This window comes from Stylophora pistillata, chromosome 3, assembly GCF_964205215.1.
Source record: "Stylophora pistillata chromosome 3, jaStyPist1.2, whole genome shotgun sequence".
Classification (NCBI taxonomy): domain Eukaryota; kingdom Metazoa; phylum Cnidaria; class Anthozoa; order Scleractinia; family Pocilloporidae; genus Stylophora; species Stylophora pistillata.
In genome coordinates, this window is record NC_142521.1 from 45,398,566 (window position 1) to 45,416,890 (window position 18,325).

At 41.0% G+C, this 18,325-nt stretch overlaps 1 protein-coding gene across 1 annotated transcript; it reads left to right on the forward strand.

Moving 5' to 3' along the window:
* Positions 1-1,404: 1,404 nt before the first annotated feature.
* On the forward strand, positions 1,405-7,251 carry LOC148736378 (uncharacterized). Its single transcript, XM_088753063.1, has one exon. The coding sequence runs from the start codon at positions 1,405-1,407 to the stop codon at positions 7,249-7,251; it is 5,847 nt and encodes a 1,948-aa protein (XP_088609189.1).
* Positions 7,252-18,325: the final 11,074 nt, after the last annotated feature.

Consider the following 18,325-nt stretch of genomic DNA (forward strand, 5'->3'; position numbering starts at 1 on the left):
AGATGTTCATCAGGAATTAACCCTTCCCCTCTCTCGCAAGGGCTGGAGAGGATCAAAGACATGGCTCAAGAAACACTCAATAAACAGCTAATCTTTTGAGTGTGATCAAAGTTTAGACTCGGAATAAAAGATAAAACAAAATGGCAGAAGTTGGGACTATCGGTTAAATCTTCAAGTCCAAGTCGAGCACACTAGCACTGCCTAATCCCCGTTTTCATCAGCGTTAAGTGACTTAAATGTCGTTACTGTAACCCCTCGTCATATCGGGACGTAAGGTACGTTTCTAGAAAAATCATAACCGAGTTTAAATGTTATTCTTGGATTGCTAACCTAGAGATGAACTTATAAGCAAGGTCTGTTTTTCTGGGACAAAAATCGAATCATCGTGTTGACGAAACCAAACAGTACTACTCCAAGCGGAAGTTAAATAATATTGTTCTGGGTAGTACTCACTTGAAAACGATTGCTGCAATTTGGTTTCAGCTACGACAGTTTTAAGGATTGAGACTTGCGGACAAGTGAGTTCTCCGTTTCGTGTACAAAGGAAAAAAAATCACCCCTCCCTTGCCTTTCTAGGCACCACCACAGTTACCCCCTTTCTTCAAAAGCCAGAACATAAGCACTCTTCATAAACCATGCACTCCATACCTGATACCAGCTCGGTTCTCCATTGCGTGTAACACTAAGGCATAACTAAAGAAAGATTGAATGAATTGTCATCATGCGAATGAATTGAATGATTAGCTCCAGAAAAATCAGAACTCGCTCCAGATCTCGCTGTTGTTAATGTTTTCAACGTGGTCGCTATCCCTGAGTGAGCTAGTGTTCAGGTCCCATCAACCGTGCCAGAAGTGTTCGTGGTGCCCCCTGTAAACATCTCTAAAATACGGACAGTGTGAAGAATAACGACTGGGCCAAGGGAAATACCTTACCATAACAAGGTATCAAGGATAAATTCATTCTTTGATAACTTTTCTTTTAAGCACAAAGAGCATGAGAAATTACTACAGGGTTGTGTTGGATAAACGAAAGGGACTGACGTTCTAAAACGGTGATTGACGCGGATGTCGTTACACACGTCGTGACGTCGCGTGACGATTATGTTCGCAATGTATTGTGGTTAGAAGAAGGAATGAGCACGCCTTCAAGATGGCGTGGTAATGTTGTTGTTATTAAATGTTTTGTTTGGAAATGAGCCTTTATTCTGTCTCGAATGATTGAGCGAACCGCGAACTACGAGAACAACAACAGATTGTTAAAATTCGAATATTCTACATGGTCCACCGAGTCGGATGAAAACGGATTGCGATCAGAGATCTTCTGGAAACTGAATTGAACAAGATAAGCGTGAGTCCCTTGATGTTTTGATTTGAATCTTTTGTTGGATTAATCGCGTCTATCTTCATGTCTGGAAAGTTGGCAAGGAAACGGAAGATCCGTACGGGCCACAGAGCGTCAACAAGGAAAATTATTTCGTCTGTAGAAGAGATTTTGGAAACCCTTGAAGAACAGGATCAGCCATCGGCCATCAATATTACAAGATTGCGACAGCAGAAACTCCTGCTACAAGAGAAGCTCGGCACAATTCGAAATTTAGATGAAGACATCCTCACAGTTGTCAGCGAAGGTCAAATAGATGAAGAAATTTGTGAAGCGGACGAATTTGTGGAATTTACGCAGTTGGCAATAATGAGGATCGATGAAGCATTGACTCCTAGCCAATCGACCCCTTCGTCTAAACTTGCAATCGCACCGTCACTTGCAGAAACGTCTAAAGGAAAATCTAACTCACCTGGAAATGTCTCGATGACTTCAGAAACACATCCAAGTTCTTCTAATTTACCTGGAGATGATGAAACGATGACTTTGGAAACACATTTAACTCCTGCATCGACCGAGAATGTTTCGATGGCTTCAGAAGTTCATCTAACTTCTACGTCGCATGGAAATGTCGGAAATGTCGTAGCGACTTCGGAAACACCCTTGACTCCTTCCACATCAGGTATTTCTAATACATATAGCTTAGGAACACAAGTAAAATTACCTAAACTAGACCTGAGAAAGTTTGATGGAGACATAAGCAAGTGGCCCTCGTTCTGGGATGCATTTGAATCTTCTGTGCACAACAATACCAAACTAGCTCCCATAGATAAACTCAATTACCTGAACTCTCTTCTCGTAAAGTCAGCTTGTGAAGCCATTTCTGGATTGTCCCTTACTGCTGCAAATTATGATGAGGCCGTTGCCATCTTGAAGAGAAGGTTTGGGAACAAACAGTTGATAATCAATAGGCACATGGAGACTCTGTTAAACATAAACTCAGTCAAATCAGGCCTTAACATCCAAGCACTACGTCAGCTGCATGATCTAATTGAGTCTCAAGTTAGAAGTCTTAAGTCATTAGGTGTATCCTCAAGTTCATATGGAAGCCTCCTGTCCTCTGTTGTTATGAGTAAGTTACCTCAAGATTTGCGATTGATCATCACCCGAGAAGTGAAGGATGAGTGGGATCTTGATCGCATTCTGGATGTCTTCAGAAGTGAACTTGAAGCTAGAGAACGAGCTAATGGGAACAATGTTAGCCCAACTGACCAATCCTCAACCAAACCTCCTTACAACAGAGGTCGCAAGGGAGTGCCATTGTCAACAGATGCAGCGTTATTTGCCACCGGGTCCAAGCCAACCTGCACATACTGCCGAAAGGATCATGCATCTAATGCCTGTAAGAATGTGACAAGCATTGCAGCGAGGAAAGAGATTTTGAAAAGAGCAGGACGATGTTTTGTTTGTCTAAAAAGGAATCACATAAGTAAGGATTGCAGTTCAAGAATGAAGTGCCTCAAATGCGGACGTCGACACCACATCAGTATTTGTACGAGCAACACTAACAATGAAGCCATGTCTCTACACACTCCAACTGTTGAGGGATCAGCTTCCTCACCTCAGAGCCAAACATCATGCAGCCCTCCAGGAGAATCTAGTGGGAGGCCCACAGTTCTGTATGTCAATGCATCAAAACCCATCCTGCTTCAGACTGCCAAGGCAGCAATTTACAGACCTGGTCAACCCAATGAGAAGTTTCTAGCCCGACTAATTTTAGACAGTGGCAGCCAGAGATCCTATGTGACCACCAGAGTAAAAGACAAGCTAAGACTACCAAGTGAGAGAACGCAGACTATTTCTGTGAAAACATTTGGATCAACTGAAGAGAACATTCAAAGTGTGGATGTTGTTAACCTGTGTGTCAGTACTAAGCATGGAGAAGATATGCAACTGTCAGCATTTGTTGTACCACTTATCTGCGATTCTCTACAGAGCCAATCCATTGTACATGCCAGTGTTACTCATGCACACTTAAGGGGACTCAAACTTGCTGACTACTCCACAGGTGAAGATGACATAATGGTAGACATATTAGTTGGATCAGACCAGTATTGGCAATTAGTCTCTGGGAAGGTGCTACGGGGGGAGGATGGTCCCACTGCAATTCAGACAAGACTTGGGTGGGTCCTCTCAGGACCAACAAATGGAGCAATGCAAAATGACCAACAGCAGAACAACTTTGTGACAACACATGTTCTGAAGACGGCCACAAAACCTATTACAAATGAGAGCCTTGATGGAACCCTGCAGAGGTTCTGGGACCTAGAGTCATTGGGTGTCAGACCAAGATCTGTGTATGAAGAATTTGAAGAGAGGATAACCTTTGAGAATGATCGATACGTAGTGCATTTGCCATGGAAGCTGCCACACCCAATTCTTCCTGATAACTACGAACTGAGCATAAAGCGGTTGAGTAACCTACTCAAACGTCTGAACCAAGATCCTGAAGTCTTGATGGAGTATGATTCAGTAATAAAGGAGCAGCTGAAAAATGGCATAGTTGAAGTTGTAGAGAGGCCAGGTGATGGTGGAGTTGGGAAGACTCATTACCTTCCGCACCATGCAGTTATAAGACGAGATAAGGCAACAACCAAATTAAGAGTCGTCTATGACGCCTCAGCCAGATCTAATGGTACAGCCCTGAACGATTGTCTGTACACAGGACCACCCCTTACAGAGCACATTTTTGACATTCTCCTGAGATTTCGAGCTAGCAGAATAGCACTTACTGGTGATGTGGAAAAGGCATTCCTTATGGTTGGCATTGCAGAGGAAGACAGAGATGTGCTAAGGTTTTTGTGGGTGGATGACATTGAGAAGAAGAACCCAGAGATCGTGGTGCTAAGGTTCACCAGAGTCGTCTTCGGAGTATGTTCTAGTCCATTTCTACTCAATGCAACCTTGAAACATCACATTGAAGGATACAAGAATGAGGACCCAGAGTTTGTAGACCAATTCCTTCGCTCCATCTATGTGGATGACTTGAGTTCTGGAGCTGCGGACGACAATGCAGCATATGAACTGTACCTCAAGTGCAAACTCAGACTTGCTGAAGGAGGATTTAACCTGAGGAAATTTATGTCGAATTCAAGTCAGCTAACCGAGCGAATTCAGCAGAATGAAGCACGTATCTCAGCTCCTGCCATATCTGCCAACACTGATCACATGAAGTCACCTTCAGACCCTTCCAAGGAAGATTCTGTAATCGAAGAAGACAAGACATATGCAAAGAGCATGCTGGGAACTACAGACGACACATCTGGTGCAGAACAAAAGGTACTTGGTGTGCGATGGAATTTTGTCAGTGACCAGTTTGTGCTCGATTTGAGGGAGATAGCAACCCTTGCAAGGAACATTGAACCCACTAAGAGAAATGTTGTAGGTGTCACAGCAAAGTTCTATGATCCAATTGGATTCCTGTCGCCCATCATTACAGAGTTCAAGATATTCTTTCAAGAACTTTGTAAGGCAAAGATCGGCTGGGACGAACCTCTAGAAGGAGAATTGAAGAACGAGTGGTTGAAACTAGCCGCTGGATTGCAATATGTAAGCTCATTCACAGTTTCGAGATGCTATTTTCAAGAAGTCACAGAGAAGATTGTTTCTTGTAGTCTTCATGGATTTGGAGATGCATCCAGCAAAGCCTATGCAGCAGTGATATACCTACATGTCACAACAACCACGGGAAGTTATGTAAAATTCTTAGCCTCGCGATCCAGAGTTGCTCCAGCGAAACAAGAGACAATCCCGAGATTAGAACTTCTTGCCGCCTTAATATTGGCGAGACTGATAAGCCACGTCGGAGAAGCCTTAAAGCCTGAATTGGATATAATTAACCTGACTTGCTGGACTGATTCAAAGGTAGCACTAGCCTGGATCAAAGGTGAAAGGAGAGAATGGAAACCATTCGTCCAGAACCGAGTGAATGAAATTAGAACACTTGTGCCAGTGAACAGCTGGAGGCATTGCCGTGGAAGGAACAATCCAGCTGATATACCCTCAAGAGGGCTGAGCCCGTCAGAACTGTCAGTGTGTGCCTTATGGATTGAAGGGCCCACCTGGCTGAGTGATAATGCAGAAACAGGCAGCGAGGAGTTTGACACTGGACAACTTCCACAAGAATGCTTAGAAGAGATGAAGGCTAGAGACAAGGAAGAGTGGAAATCTGAAGCCTACTCATTGCTAGTAGTGGCAGAAACCATTAGCATTGCTAACATTGTGACATGTGAAGACTACAGTAATTTACAGCGACTCTTCAGAGTCACCGCCCTTGTCCTTCGATTTGTGGAGATCTTGAAATTGAGGTTGGAGAAAAATGTTAAAACACAGGAGGAACTGACTAGTCAAGATATAGCAGTAGCAGAAAAACTCTGGATCAAGGAAATACAGAAGTCTTTGAGCAAGAACTCCAAGTTTGAAATTTGGAAAAGACAGTTTGGCATATTCACAGATGAACATGGAATCATGAGATGCACGGGTCGTTTGTCACAGGCACAGTTACCCGCATCGGCAAAGTACCCAATTATGCTGGACAAGAGTCACTACCTCACATCCCTCTTTGTTAGAGATAGCCACAAGCGAGTGATGCATGGTGGTGTGAAGTCAACCCTCACCGAACTGAGATCAAGATTTTGGATAGTGCAGGGTAGGCAGTTCGTCAGGAAGCTGTTGTATGAGTGTGTTGTATGTCGAAGACTTGAAGGAAGACCATACGTGGCACCTCCTCCACCACCACTTCCTGAGTTCAGAGTAAAGGAGGAACCACCATTTACTTATGTCGGAATTGACTTTGTCGGACCCCTCTATGTAAAGAGCCTTAACAGTCCTCAGCAGAAGGTTTGGATCTGCCTTTACACGTGCTGCGTCACTAGAGCCATCCATTTGGATCTTGTACCAGGTCTAACAACTAACGCGTTCCTGAGAAGCTTTAGAAGATTTACAGCGAGACGAGGAAAACCTTCCCTGGTGGTGTCTGACAATGGTAGAACGTTCAAACCTGCAGCCCGAGAAATCACAAGAATCTTTAACGACCCTGGAGTGAAGCAACACTTCGCAAAGGAACATATGAAGTGGACATTCAACCTTGAGAAGGCTCCCTGGTGGGGCGGAGTATTTGAGAGGCTTGTGAAGTCAGTTAAGAGGTGCCTGAAGAAGACTATCAGTGGAGCTAGACTTACCTATGAAGAACTATTGACTGTGATTATAGAAATTGAAATGATCCTCAACTGCAGACCTTTGTCATATGTATCAAGTGAAGATTATGAAGAACCCCTTACGCCCTCACATCTTCTGTGTGGGCATCGAATCATGAGCCTACCGGACGATAGGTCGAGTGAAGCTGAAGACAACGACACAAATGTTCAACCGCAAGATTTGGACAGAAGAATGTGCCACCTAAGCAATGTCATGAACCACTTTTGGAAGAGATGGAGGAACGAATATCTACTCGAATTGCGAAATTCACATCGTAATGTTACTCAGCACTCCAGTAGCCGAGTCGTATCCATTGGAGATGTGGTTATTGTTCATGACGAAGACCAGCCGAGAGGAAAATGGCGCATTGGAAAGGTTGAAGCGCTCATCACGGGATCTGATGGTCGCGTCAGAGGAGCCGTTGTTCGAGTTAAAACTAAGACAGGAAGACTCACTAAACTCAGACGTCCAGTACAACGCCTTTACCCCTTAGAAGTCCGTTGCAGAAATGAAGAACCGGAAACAATTATATCACCCAGGAGAGCAGAACCTAACCTTGCTGTCAGTAGTGCGAGACCTGAACAACACCCTGAACTTAGACGTGACCGCCCGAGAAGGGTAGCCGCGATAGGAGCAGACCGAAGACGGAAGGCGTGGATAGAGAATTTGAACTAAGGAACTCAGGGAACTTTGAACTCTTGTTGTTGTTAGCATTTCTTTCAAACGACTTAAGGGAATTTGTTGACCAGCAAATCTAGGAAGTCTGTTCATTCGTTATCCTGGTCAACAGGGGGGAGTGACGCGGATGTCGTTACACACGTCGTGACGTCGCGTGACGATTATGTTCGCAATGTATTGTGGTTAGAAGAAGGAATGAGCACGCCTTCAAGATGGCGTGGTAATGTTGTTGTTATTAAATGTTTTGTTTGGAAATGAGCCTTTATTCTGTCTCGAATGATTGAGCGAACCGCGAACTACGAGAACAACAACAGATTGTTAAAATTCGAATATTCTACAGGTGATAAATTAGTGGAGTCGAATGGAAGAGTTGGCTAGTTTCTCTTCCACGGTGGGCAATCGATGAAAACGACAGTTTAGAATCATAAATCGATGAATGTCGATAAAGCAAATCATCTCTGAGCTGTCAATATTTATCGATTTTCAATAATCAACATCGATTTTAGAACCTTAATACGTTGCCGGCAAGTAATCCTGAAGACTGACACGTTTGCGACAAATATAAATTATCCTTCATTGGGCAGGCGCCCATATTTCACTATATCATATCGATTGGACACGATAATAATAATATGAAAATGATTTATGTCTTCCAATCAACTACTTGACGCATGCTTTCACGAGAAGTCGAAAGTTTTATTTTAGCTTCAATCATATTCAGGTATTTTCTGATGTAAACACTGTATCACAGAGGCGATTTTCTGGCGTGCGTCGAAAATAACCGTAGCTAACTCCTCACAAGTCGCGACATCTCCAAACACTTCAGAATGAAAAATACTGTGTTAAGCTAATTCTAAGCAATAAAGTTAAAAAAAAAAAAACAGCGTTAATTTTGGCAACTAAATGTTTCTAATCAATTTTGTCGGTGTTAACGCATACGAAAAATTATCTTCAAGTCTATCATTTCTACCTTGTTGCATGCCAATTGGAGCTGTTTTTAGTTCCAAATGGCTCGTGTTCAGTTATACACTGAAGCTGGGTTCCTGTAACTGCAAAAAGAATTCGTCTCATTTTGAGGTAGCAATTGTGAAATGAATCCGTCGCGGGCACTACTGTCTTCTTTTGCAAAATAACTATCACTCCACAGCTTGGATTTGTTCGAGGAAAAAACCTTTGCCTTTCAAATTGAGTCGGTGCCTTAGTACATTTAATTCTTAGGTGTATACTTTCTCGTTTTCCTTAGGCTTTTCTCGACAGTTACCGCAAGAGAACCACTCACGATTTCCATGACGTGAGCGACTGAGCGGGCTGAAGTTTCTTCTTGAATTTCATCTTCCTGACTTTCTCTCTCTTCCTCCTCAACAGAGGTATCTCCTTGCCCTGAAGACGAGCCATGCTTCGTTTGAAACATAAATGGATGCAATACACCCTCTCGGCTAGATTGAAATCCAAGTGGAGAATTTAATAAGTAACCCTCTCCTCGCCGCTGTTTTCCTTGTTTAGTTCCACTTCAGGAGGGATGTAATTTAGCATGTTTGACTATTGTTACGTCATAGTTTCGTCATAACAAAGATGGCGGATTTCAATTTAAAAGTGCCGCTTTTTGGAACGGAATTGTTCACAACTAAAACGCTTTTAGCTCAAATTAAAAGCCAGTTAGGACAATACAAGCAAGGAACTTTTGATACAGGTAAACTTTTTCTAACCTGTACTTTCCCTTTAAACACAGCAATCACCGGCTAACCAGTCGACTGTTCACAGCTTTAGTGTTTTGTGGCTTATTTCTAGTTCTTTCGAGTGGCTGAGGCAATATAAGTCTGTTAAATATTTTATTCAGTCACGGCTTCAGGAAAAGTCATCACCTTGAAAAAAAAAGAAGAGAGCCTCTCGCTCTCAGTAAAGGAAGGTAAGAGAGAACCTGGCAACGAGGATGCTGGAGCTTACATTAAAAAGCTGAATTAATCTTACATTATGCATTTCAGGAAAGAAAACTTATTAATAGGAGACTGATCCATGGCTGCTAATGACGCAATTTTCAAATATTTTTAAAATATTTCAATTCCGTACAGAAAGAAAAAATTGTATTTAAAGATCCTTGCGCTCTACTATACAATTTGATTGAGATGAACGAAAATGAATGCTCTTTCACTTCCCTTGCTCGTGAAAGAGAAAGTGGAGAAAAACAGTCTAAAAAACAAACAAAAACATATGTGTTTATTTACTGTTGGCGAGCTTGACTGACTAAAATCCCGCTAGGCGAAGAAGCATTTTTCCCATCCTCTTTCTTGTATGGAAAAACAACTCGCTATGTGGAAATAACAGCTAACAAAACAAGGATCAGTGAGGATTATGGTTAAAATTTTTGCAGATGAACCGTGTGCATTTGCCAACGTTTGTTGATATAGTAAAAAAAAAAAGTTATTAATCAAAATATAAGGTTTCGGATAACATCTCCAGACCATTTTGAATTGAATACGAAGTTCCTTCACATGTTGTCGAGATTGCATCCCCATAAGGGTAAGCTTTATGATTAGGTAATACCTCTCCGTTAAGTCATTAGGCGGTCGGTTTCAAACCCAATCGCAAGCTGCTAGAAATAACTTCCCGCAGCTGTGTGTGTTGCAAACATCAGAGCGAGGAAATTAAAAACTGGATCGATGTAAAGTTCGTGGTTCTTTAGGTGGCCTTAAAAATGCGCAGAAATTATAAAGACAAATGAAGAGATCATGATCGTGGACGATACGAAACAAAGGCTAAAGCTTGAGTTACACCGAAAACTTAGTTCCTCAGCTTAGCGAGGAAAACGCGAACTTTGGTCAGAATATTAGTTTTATACTGCGATAGGGAACTAACTGTAAGCGAAAAGGTCGGCAAGTACAGCCTCGATCAAGTTTGGTGTTTTGGGGAAATTTTTCATTGGAACTGACTACATGCAAGGTTAGTTACCGATATTTCACTTGTACTCTTTTCTCCGTTTCGAAAAACAAATTCTTAACCCCGAAGAAAGGACTAAGTTCGCTGCACTGTAACAGGTGGAGACCAGCGAAGACGAGACTTGGAAGGAAGTCTATTCACCATCAAGCTCATTTTGCTCGCAGTTTAGTTTTTCCTTTTCGAGTTGGTTTTATCGCTTCTACCCGAGTTAAAGCATTCATTGGGCCTGCTAAGATTAGCAGGAACGCTACAACTGCTAATAGTTGGCTAAATCTTTTGGATTCAAGCTTTTCAGCTCAGTTCACTCTTCAAAAGCCAGTCTTTTGTAGACCTGATCGCCACTCCGGTGGTATTCCATTACGTTCAACACTTTCACAATAATAAAAGAAATACCAGATGAGTTACTACAGAACGAATAACTTGAACTATTTATTGAATTGCCGACTCACAATCGGTCTGACGCTCGCTTTAGTCTTTCTAGCGCAAATTTACCTTGTCCCCTCCCCCACAACGCCGCTAAATTGTCAGACCTATGGTTTTCTGATCAGTTACGAGTTTTTCCGCCTAGCTAAGACAGGCGAGTCCTTAAGCTTACCGGTATCAAAGGGATCTTTATATGACGCTTTGAGTGAAAAGTTGAGCCGCAACAACAGACCATTCCTTGATAAGGTAAAGTATTATCAATCGTTTTCTTTAGATGTAGTCCTTTTCGATATAGATCGAGACGTTTCGACTGCATGTATACTGCTGGCTAGTGTCCTCGACCCGATACGCGTCACCCTCTGCTGGTATCATTATGAGACAAACGATTCGAGCGCTTTTCGATGAACTGTCCAATGCAATCAAAAGTCCAATGCAATTATGATATTAACACCAGTCAGAAGGAAGGAAAATACCGTTAAGAGCCAGTGAGAACTCGTAGTAATAAAATAACTGAACCGCCTAAAGCGCGGGAAAACGCGAGAAAACACGGACATACAAGTCGTGATTGGTTTTAGTTTTGCATCTGATTGGTTAAGAGTGGCGCGGGTTTTCTGAACCAATCGTGGGGCGAAGTAAAGCAAAAACCAATGCAAAACTGGATCACTTTCAATACTCAATTGAAAGTTGCTTTGTACTCTATAAGTGTGTCACCACGGTTGATAATCGCAACTTTATTTTACTTTACTTTACTTACAAATAAGTATATGTACCTATAAACATATGATAAAATAGCTGTTGGAAGACCTAGAAACAGGAATGAACTTCCCTAATGATAAAGGCCACCAGAAACTATATAGGAAAACGAGAACATAAATAAAGTATACATAATGACAGGCAGTATCATAAAACGACAATGGTAAATTGCTACATGTTAAAACTTAGTGGCGCCTACTGGCGCATAGGGCAGCGACAAAATCTTTCCATTCTTCCCTATATGGGCCCGGTTCAGGATTTCCACCCACGTCGCATATATGGTATTCATCTCTTCCTCAACCGTCTGCCACCAAGTTGTTTTAGGTCGATCTCTCTTTCTCTCTGCCTCTGGTGTCCAGTGGATGACAACTCTTGCAGTGCTGTCGGATTCTCTCTGAAGGAAATGCCCGATCCATTTCCATTGTCGCTTTCTGAGGATGTTTTTCGTTTTTTCTAGTTGGCACTGCTCCAGTAACTCTTGATAGGAGATGGTTCTTGGCCAAAATAAAATATATAATATTCATTACCACCTCCAAAAACAAGTGTCTGTGAAAACTTTTATTTGGTGGAAACCAGATTTTTTTTACCTTGAAAGGATGTGTCCTTTTATTTCAAGATCATTTTCCCCGTCGCAAAATATCAAGTGACATAATCCTTTGTTCTGAGTACAACTCGTTGGTGTGGATGTGGTATAAATTTGGCTCATGACCATCAACACCATATTCAGAAAAACATTCATGAAAAATGATCGTGTCTACGTCAGCGGAAATGTATGTCTGAAACATGACCGAACTTAGGCGTACTAAAAATATTTCCCGCTTCCGTAGAAAGGGAGATCGAGAAGTTGATAAGAGGTTCCTTTTTTCACTTTTTCAGTAGTATGGCTATCTAGATAAAGGTAATTTAACACTCGATACTATAAACCCAAATCAAGTATGAATAACCAAGTCTAGAAAGTGATCTAAAATGGCAAAATGAAACCAATTAAGAAATCTGATCACATAGCCACGTTTGACGTAACGCTCAAACGTAGTTTCACTTTCTTTGACCGTTTGGCACAAAGCCGTCGGAGAGGAAGAACCAAGAAAACCAGTAAATTGTTACGCCCTTTAAAACAAGCACAAGGTCTTGACTAGATGAATAAACAAGTGACAACATTATAATCAGACGGTGTAGCTACAGAGAGGTATGTAAAGAAAAGACGTTTTTATTTTCCTCTGGCAAGGGACCACGTTAAAGGTTTTCTTTTAGGAAACATGAAAGTCAGACTTTTTCGCTGATTGTTTAAGAGAATCCATCTGCGAGTCAGGCCACGAACTAGGTTGTAGCATAGGAAGATTTTAGTGCAGTGAGTGCTAGCCTTCTTTGTAACCATAAGGCATCAAATCTCAAGTCTCAAGGATTCCGTTAGTTTGGATTAGTTTTAATTGTTTGTTTCTCTGTTCTTTGGGACTTAACAGTGTTCCTTGCAATTCATAGCAAACGGTGTTGTTTGTTCATATATTGTTCATATCCTAGTCGATCTTACATCAGACATCAAGTCCTCATAAGATGATGCACCTGAATTTAAAAAGCACGTTATACACTTGAATATCAAGTGCATATCATATGATAGAATTCCTTTTATGTTACCGCTAAAGGACATGATTGGTAGAAAGTGGTCAACCTTTTCAGAACAAAACTCAATAATGTTTGAATGGACTTCTCTGTTGTCACTTTACCGTAGCCAGCCTATTTCCGATTTCAGATCGATAGAAATGATGTAAATTGGTGCAGCAGTCTGTTTATAATATCTACATTTACTGCACCTCCGCGTCGCTCACGCACACCAACTATTCATCATCGAAGAAGCTAAGTCGCTTGAAAAGCTGTCGTTGAGCTAAATTTAAGGCGAAAGTTCGAAAAACAGACAGGAAAAACACTTGGATTTCCGTTGTTTTTAGTATTCATACGACTTTCTCCGCTTTGAGAAGGCATTTTTCTACGAGAGGAAGAGTGAAACTGTTGCCAACCACATTCTCCACTAGGTGTGGCATGCAAAAGGGCCGCGAGTAAGTGTACTTTCTAGAAAAACACGAAAATTCATGAATGAAGATATGTTTTGCCGAAATCGTCGCAGCCCTAGATGTCTTTTGTTGTCAGTTGATCTTGATTCACACAAACTTGATATCTTTCTAATTATATTTTCATTTGCATTTCGCAAAGTTGATCTTGTCTCAAGTGTTAATGTAGGTAAACCTCAGCCGATTACTGAATCACTGAGAGCATGTCAAATACATGTATACAAATATTGACTTTCGGTTCTTGGTCCAGTATGAAATCACGTCTGACAAATCGCATATTCTGCTCCTAAACTGAATAAAATGAAGAGATTTAAGAGCCTGACTTTCCCACCGAACATTCCACGTGATTCAGGAGTGAAAACCCCACGGTTCCCTTTGGCTCCTTTAATCGGGTGCAAATCGCAACAATACTCGGAAACATCCGTCTACCAAAGTTGCCTATATCTTCTCCGGTGTCTTACTACGTCCTTACCAAGGCCGTAATTTCTCCCACCATAAGCCGACACGTCAACTGACAACTGAATCGATTTGTCTGTGTGGCGTACGGTGATCGCACTTTCAACTGCGTTCTTTGGCTTCATATCGATCGAGTTCTTGGCTTCGAGAATTTTCATGCCTGCTTTCTGCTTCCTGCTTCCTGTGTTAAATTTGCTCGACCGGTGCACTACTGAAGAAATGTACCTTTCACAACTGAAAGGAGACAATGCCCGTTTCTATTTTAGGTTTAGGTTTATTTCTAAGAAACTGTTTACATTTCAGTATTGTCTTTGTTGAACACAATGGTCCATTACAAGGTAAAATAGAATAAGAAAATAGTACATTTTGAGCTCGGTTTTCAAATGAAGAAATATTCTCGTTTTTGTCACGGGTGCGGGACAAAAAGAATATTTTCGTCCCAAGAAGATTCGACCATTAGGTCTACGGCGTTCGCGCTCCTACGCACTCTACCACTGAGCTACAGAGAAATTAAGAGGCTGTCCACCTAGGAACGGATAAGGAAAATTTCGGACCTTCACCGATTTCCCTGATTTTTACTGTGAAAGTCGATACTTCTATCCCATGAACAAATATTGCGTTTATTTTGAATCAGTCCGGTTTTTTCATTTTTACGAGATATTTTTCAAGGTGACCTCAAAGGCACCCAGTTTCCCCCCCCGGAAAGTCGATCGCTGCTGAAGCCGTATTTTCAACTCTAAAAAGCTTTCTATTTTATATGTCTAAGATCAACCCTCTTCCACTACGTTAACGGTCAAATGATTACACTGTATATATTTTTCACTGAGTTACAAATTTTTCAAAATACTTACCTCGAGCACTGAAATTTGTGATGCGTGAGGTACATGTGGTTGAAAGCTATTTTCTCTTATGTGGGACCTGATCTAGAGTCAAATCTATTACAGCCTATAAGCACTTATACCTAATAAGTAAATTATGGAATAACACTTTTGGGCACTGTTTACGGCGCGCCGCACAGAGCTTTGCAAATTTCACAAATATTCGCCATTTTGATCGAAATCAAAGATAACGCGATCCGACCAACAGGTAAATTTGGGATCTGAGAACTTGTTACAAATCATGATAAAAAAACTTGATATCTTCCTCATCATATTTGCATTTGCATTTCTCAAAGTTGATCTTGTCTCAAGTGTTAATGTGGGTAAACCTCAGCCGTTTACTGAGTCACTGAGAGCATGTCAAATACATGTATACAAATATTGACTATCGGTTTTTGGTCCAGTATGAAATCACGTCTGACAAATCGCATATTCTGCTCCTAAACTGAATAAAATGAAGAGATTTAAGAGCCTGACTTTCCCACCGAACATTCCACGTGATTCAGGAGTGAAAACCCCACGGTTCCCTTTGGCTCCTTTAATCGGGTGCAAATCGCAACAATACTCGGAAACATCCGTCTACCAAAGTTGCCTATATCTTCTCCGGTGTCTTACTACGTCCTTACCAAGGCCGTAATTTCTCCCACCATAAGCCGACACGTCAACTGGCAACTGAATCGATTTGTCTGTGTGGCGTACGATGATCGCACTTTCAACTGCGTTCTTTGGCTTCATATCGATCGAGTTCTTGGCTTCAAGGAATTTTCATGCCTACTTTCTGCTTCCTGCTTCCTGTGTTAAATTTGCTCGACCGGTGCACTACTGAAGAAATGTACCTTTCACAACTGAAAGGAGACAATGCCCGTTTCTATTTTAGGTTTAGGTTTTTTTCTAAGAAACTGTTTACATTTCAGTATTGTCTTTGTTGAACACAATGGTCCATTACAAGGTAAAATAGAATAAGAAAATAGTACATTTTGAGCTCGGTTTTCAAATGAAGAAATATTCTCGTTTTTGTCACGGGTGCGGGACAAAAAGAATATTTTCGTCCCAAGAAGATTCGACCATTAGGTCTACGGCGTTCGCGCTCCTACGCACTCTACCACTGAGCTACAGAGAAATTAATAGCAAGTGGAGCATATATCAGCTAGGTTTATAAGTTAGAGCGTTTTCTTTTAGGGCAAAGATCCGCAACGTCGAAAGATAGAATAAAAAAAGATGATAAATTTTGAGAAGTTGATAGTCAAATCACGCAAGATATATATAACTTCCTCATTCTTTGTGCTTTGTCACGTCATGGCACGAAAAACAAAGCGCGAGTAAATTCAAAGGGGTTCAGCTGGCCACGAAACACAGCTTTTATGGGTGATTACTGGTCGTGACAGACTGGAGAGATCGACCATTTCACAAAGAATTTTCTGCATGTATGGCGACTTAACAGTAAAACGGTTTCAGAGAAAATGACAAGAGGTAGTGTCAATAGTAAAGTGTGAAAAATGTGGAGTGCGGAAAATGCGGAGTGTAGAAAATATTTAAAGAAAAAGATGATAAAAATATATACATGCATAAAAAATTCTGTCTTACTTGGGTAGTCAATTCTTTATAAGGCTGTTCTTATCTGTGAGCAGAATATTATATTAATCGTGAATATTATAAATATAATTTTTTGAAAGCGATTGAGGCTGAAGAAGCGAGATTTTAAAGGCCATTACGGCCCTCTGTGAGCGTGACCACGTATAGATCAATGCAGACTTGTACTTACACGTGAATATGCAAGTTAAATCTAATCTACCCATGGCTTATAGAGGAACGCATTTTGCAAGATTTGCAGCCTCTAGGTGTTGGCGGTAAAACGTTTTCGAGCTTGATCAAAATATTTTCCAGGCGCTTTTTGTCAGTTTATAATATTCACGGCTAACTAGCCAAGGAAAACAACAATATTAGCGCGAGGTTAATATTCTGCTTACAGATAACAACAGCTTAATAAAGAATTGACTACCCAAGTAAGGCAGAATTTTTCATGCATTTATATATTTTTACGTCAATTTATTTTATGTATTTTCTACACTTCGCATTTTCTACACTCCTCATTTTCCACACTCTATATTTTCCACACTCCCTATTTTCTACACTCCGCACTCCTCATTTTCCACCTAACCAATGAATTTGATATCATTATTGACAGTTACAATGACAACAAATAAAAGCGATAATAACGACAGAGACAGTGGAAAATGGTTCCACAACCAACGAATTCATTCTCCCTCTCTCTCTATTTACGTCACTGATAAATCTTTTTAGTCGAGAATGTAAAATCAAGAGGACAATTATTGAGATTTAATGAGCATACGGGAAAAGAGGATCGTACGACCGTGACCTCTTATCAGCCGCAGACACCCACACTTCAAAAACAAATTTAAAAAAACTGACAAAAAATGCTGGACAACCTTAGCGACCACGCGCTGAAAAACAAAACAACAGGACAACACACGGCTCATCGAAAAGTCGATCCTCAGAAATATAACATGCTCTCGACACGCAATTCCTTGTTTGTCATGCCCATTTTTGGACTCTCTGGTGTCACTGACCTTTCTAAATTCAACTACGTGAGCAGACTTCATAATTCAATTCAACTCGGAGCATTAAAAGCTGAAAAAGAAAGTTAACATGTTGAGACCGGTCGCGGCCTTATTTGGCTGCTTGTTAGTTATAAAATGAAACAAGTTCATTCTAGACCGGCTAGATTATGAGTAGAAGTGCGTTTCCAGAATAACCGGGCCCGTAAACTTTTACAGACTATTTACGGGTGATTTTCCTGGGTCACAATCACGTTGGCAACGAGGGCCTACTTTCCTGCTTATTGCCCATTCCCCTGGCCCGTAGAAAAGGTTTTAAAACCTTAAAAGAGGGACTAGTTGTATTCTAGCGGACACAAAGTCTGCTTTCTGTGTACGGCTCTCCAGACACCCCGCGCTCTCTGCAACACATTTTTGGCGCCGTCATCGAAGTTCCCAATTTTCTTGTTCTCACATTTCATTTTATCCCACGCCGCCCACGCGTGAAGCTTTCAAACAGTAGTGGATCGTATTAAATATTGAGCAATTAACTCTAACAGATTTGATCCCAACTGTTTGGAATCCTTCCTCTTGTTAATTAGAATCCAGTTTAACTTGTTTTGTTCTGGGACATCAAAACCTTACAGCCATGGATTCAAAATGAGCTATTTATGTGTACACATTTGTGTACACAAATGTGTACACATGACTGCGTTGAATTCGGTGTGTTATGAATAATCACAATATAAACAAACAAAACGTTTCTTTATCGTAAGAAGCAGAATAATGTTTTAACCAGTTTATGAGGAGATCAGTGTATTGGAAAGACTCTGGTTAGTTGAAAAAGATGTGACATGAAAACACGTCTTCCATACTCAGCAAACACCACGCAATGCCTCCTGTCATTTAATATGATTGGCTCAATATTTCAATATTTCATAATATTTGAATGATTGACATCCATTGTAATCTGCGGTCACTTAATGTCTGGAGATGTTTAAAGGACTTC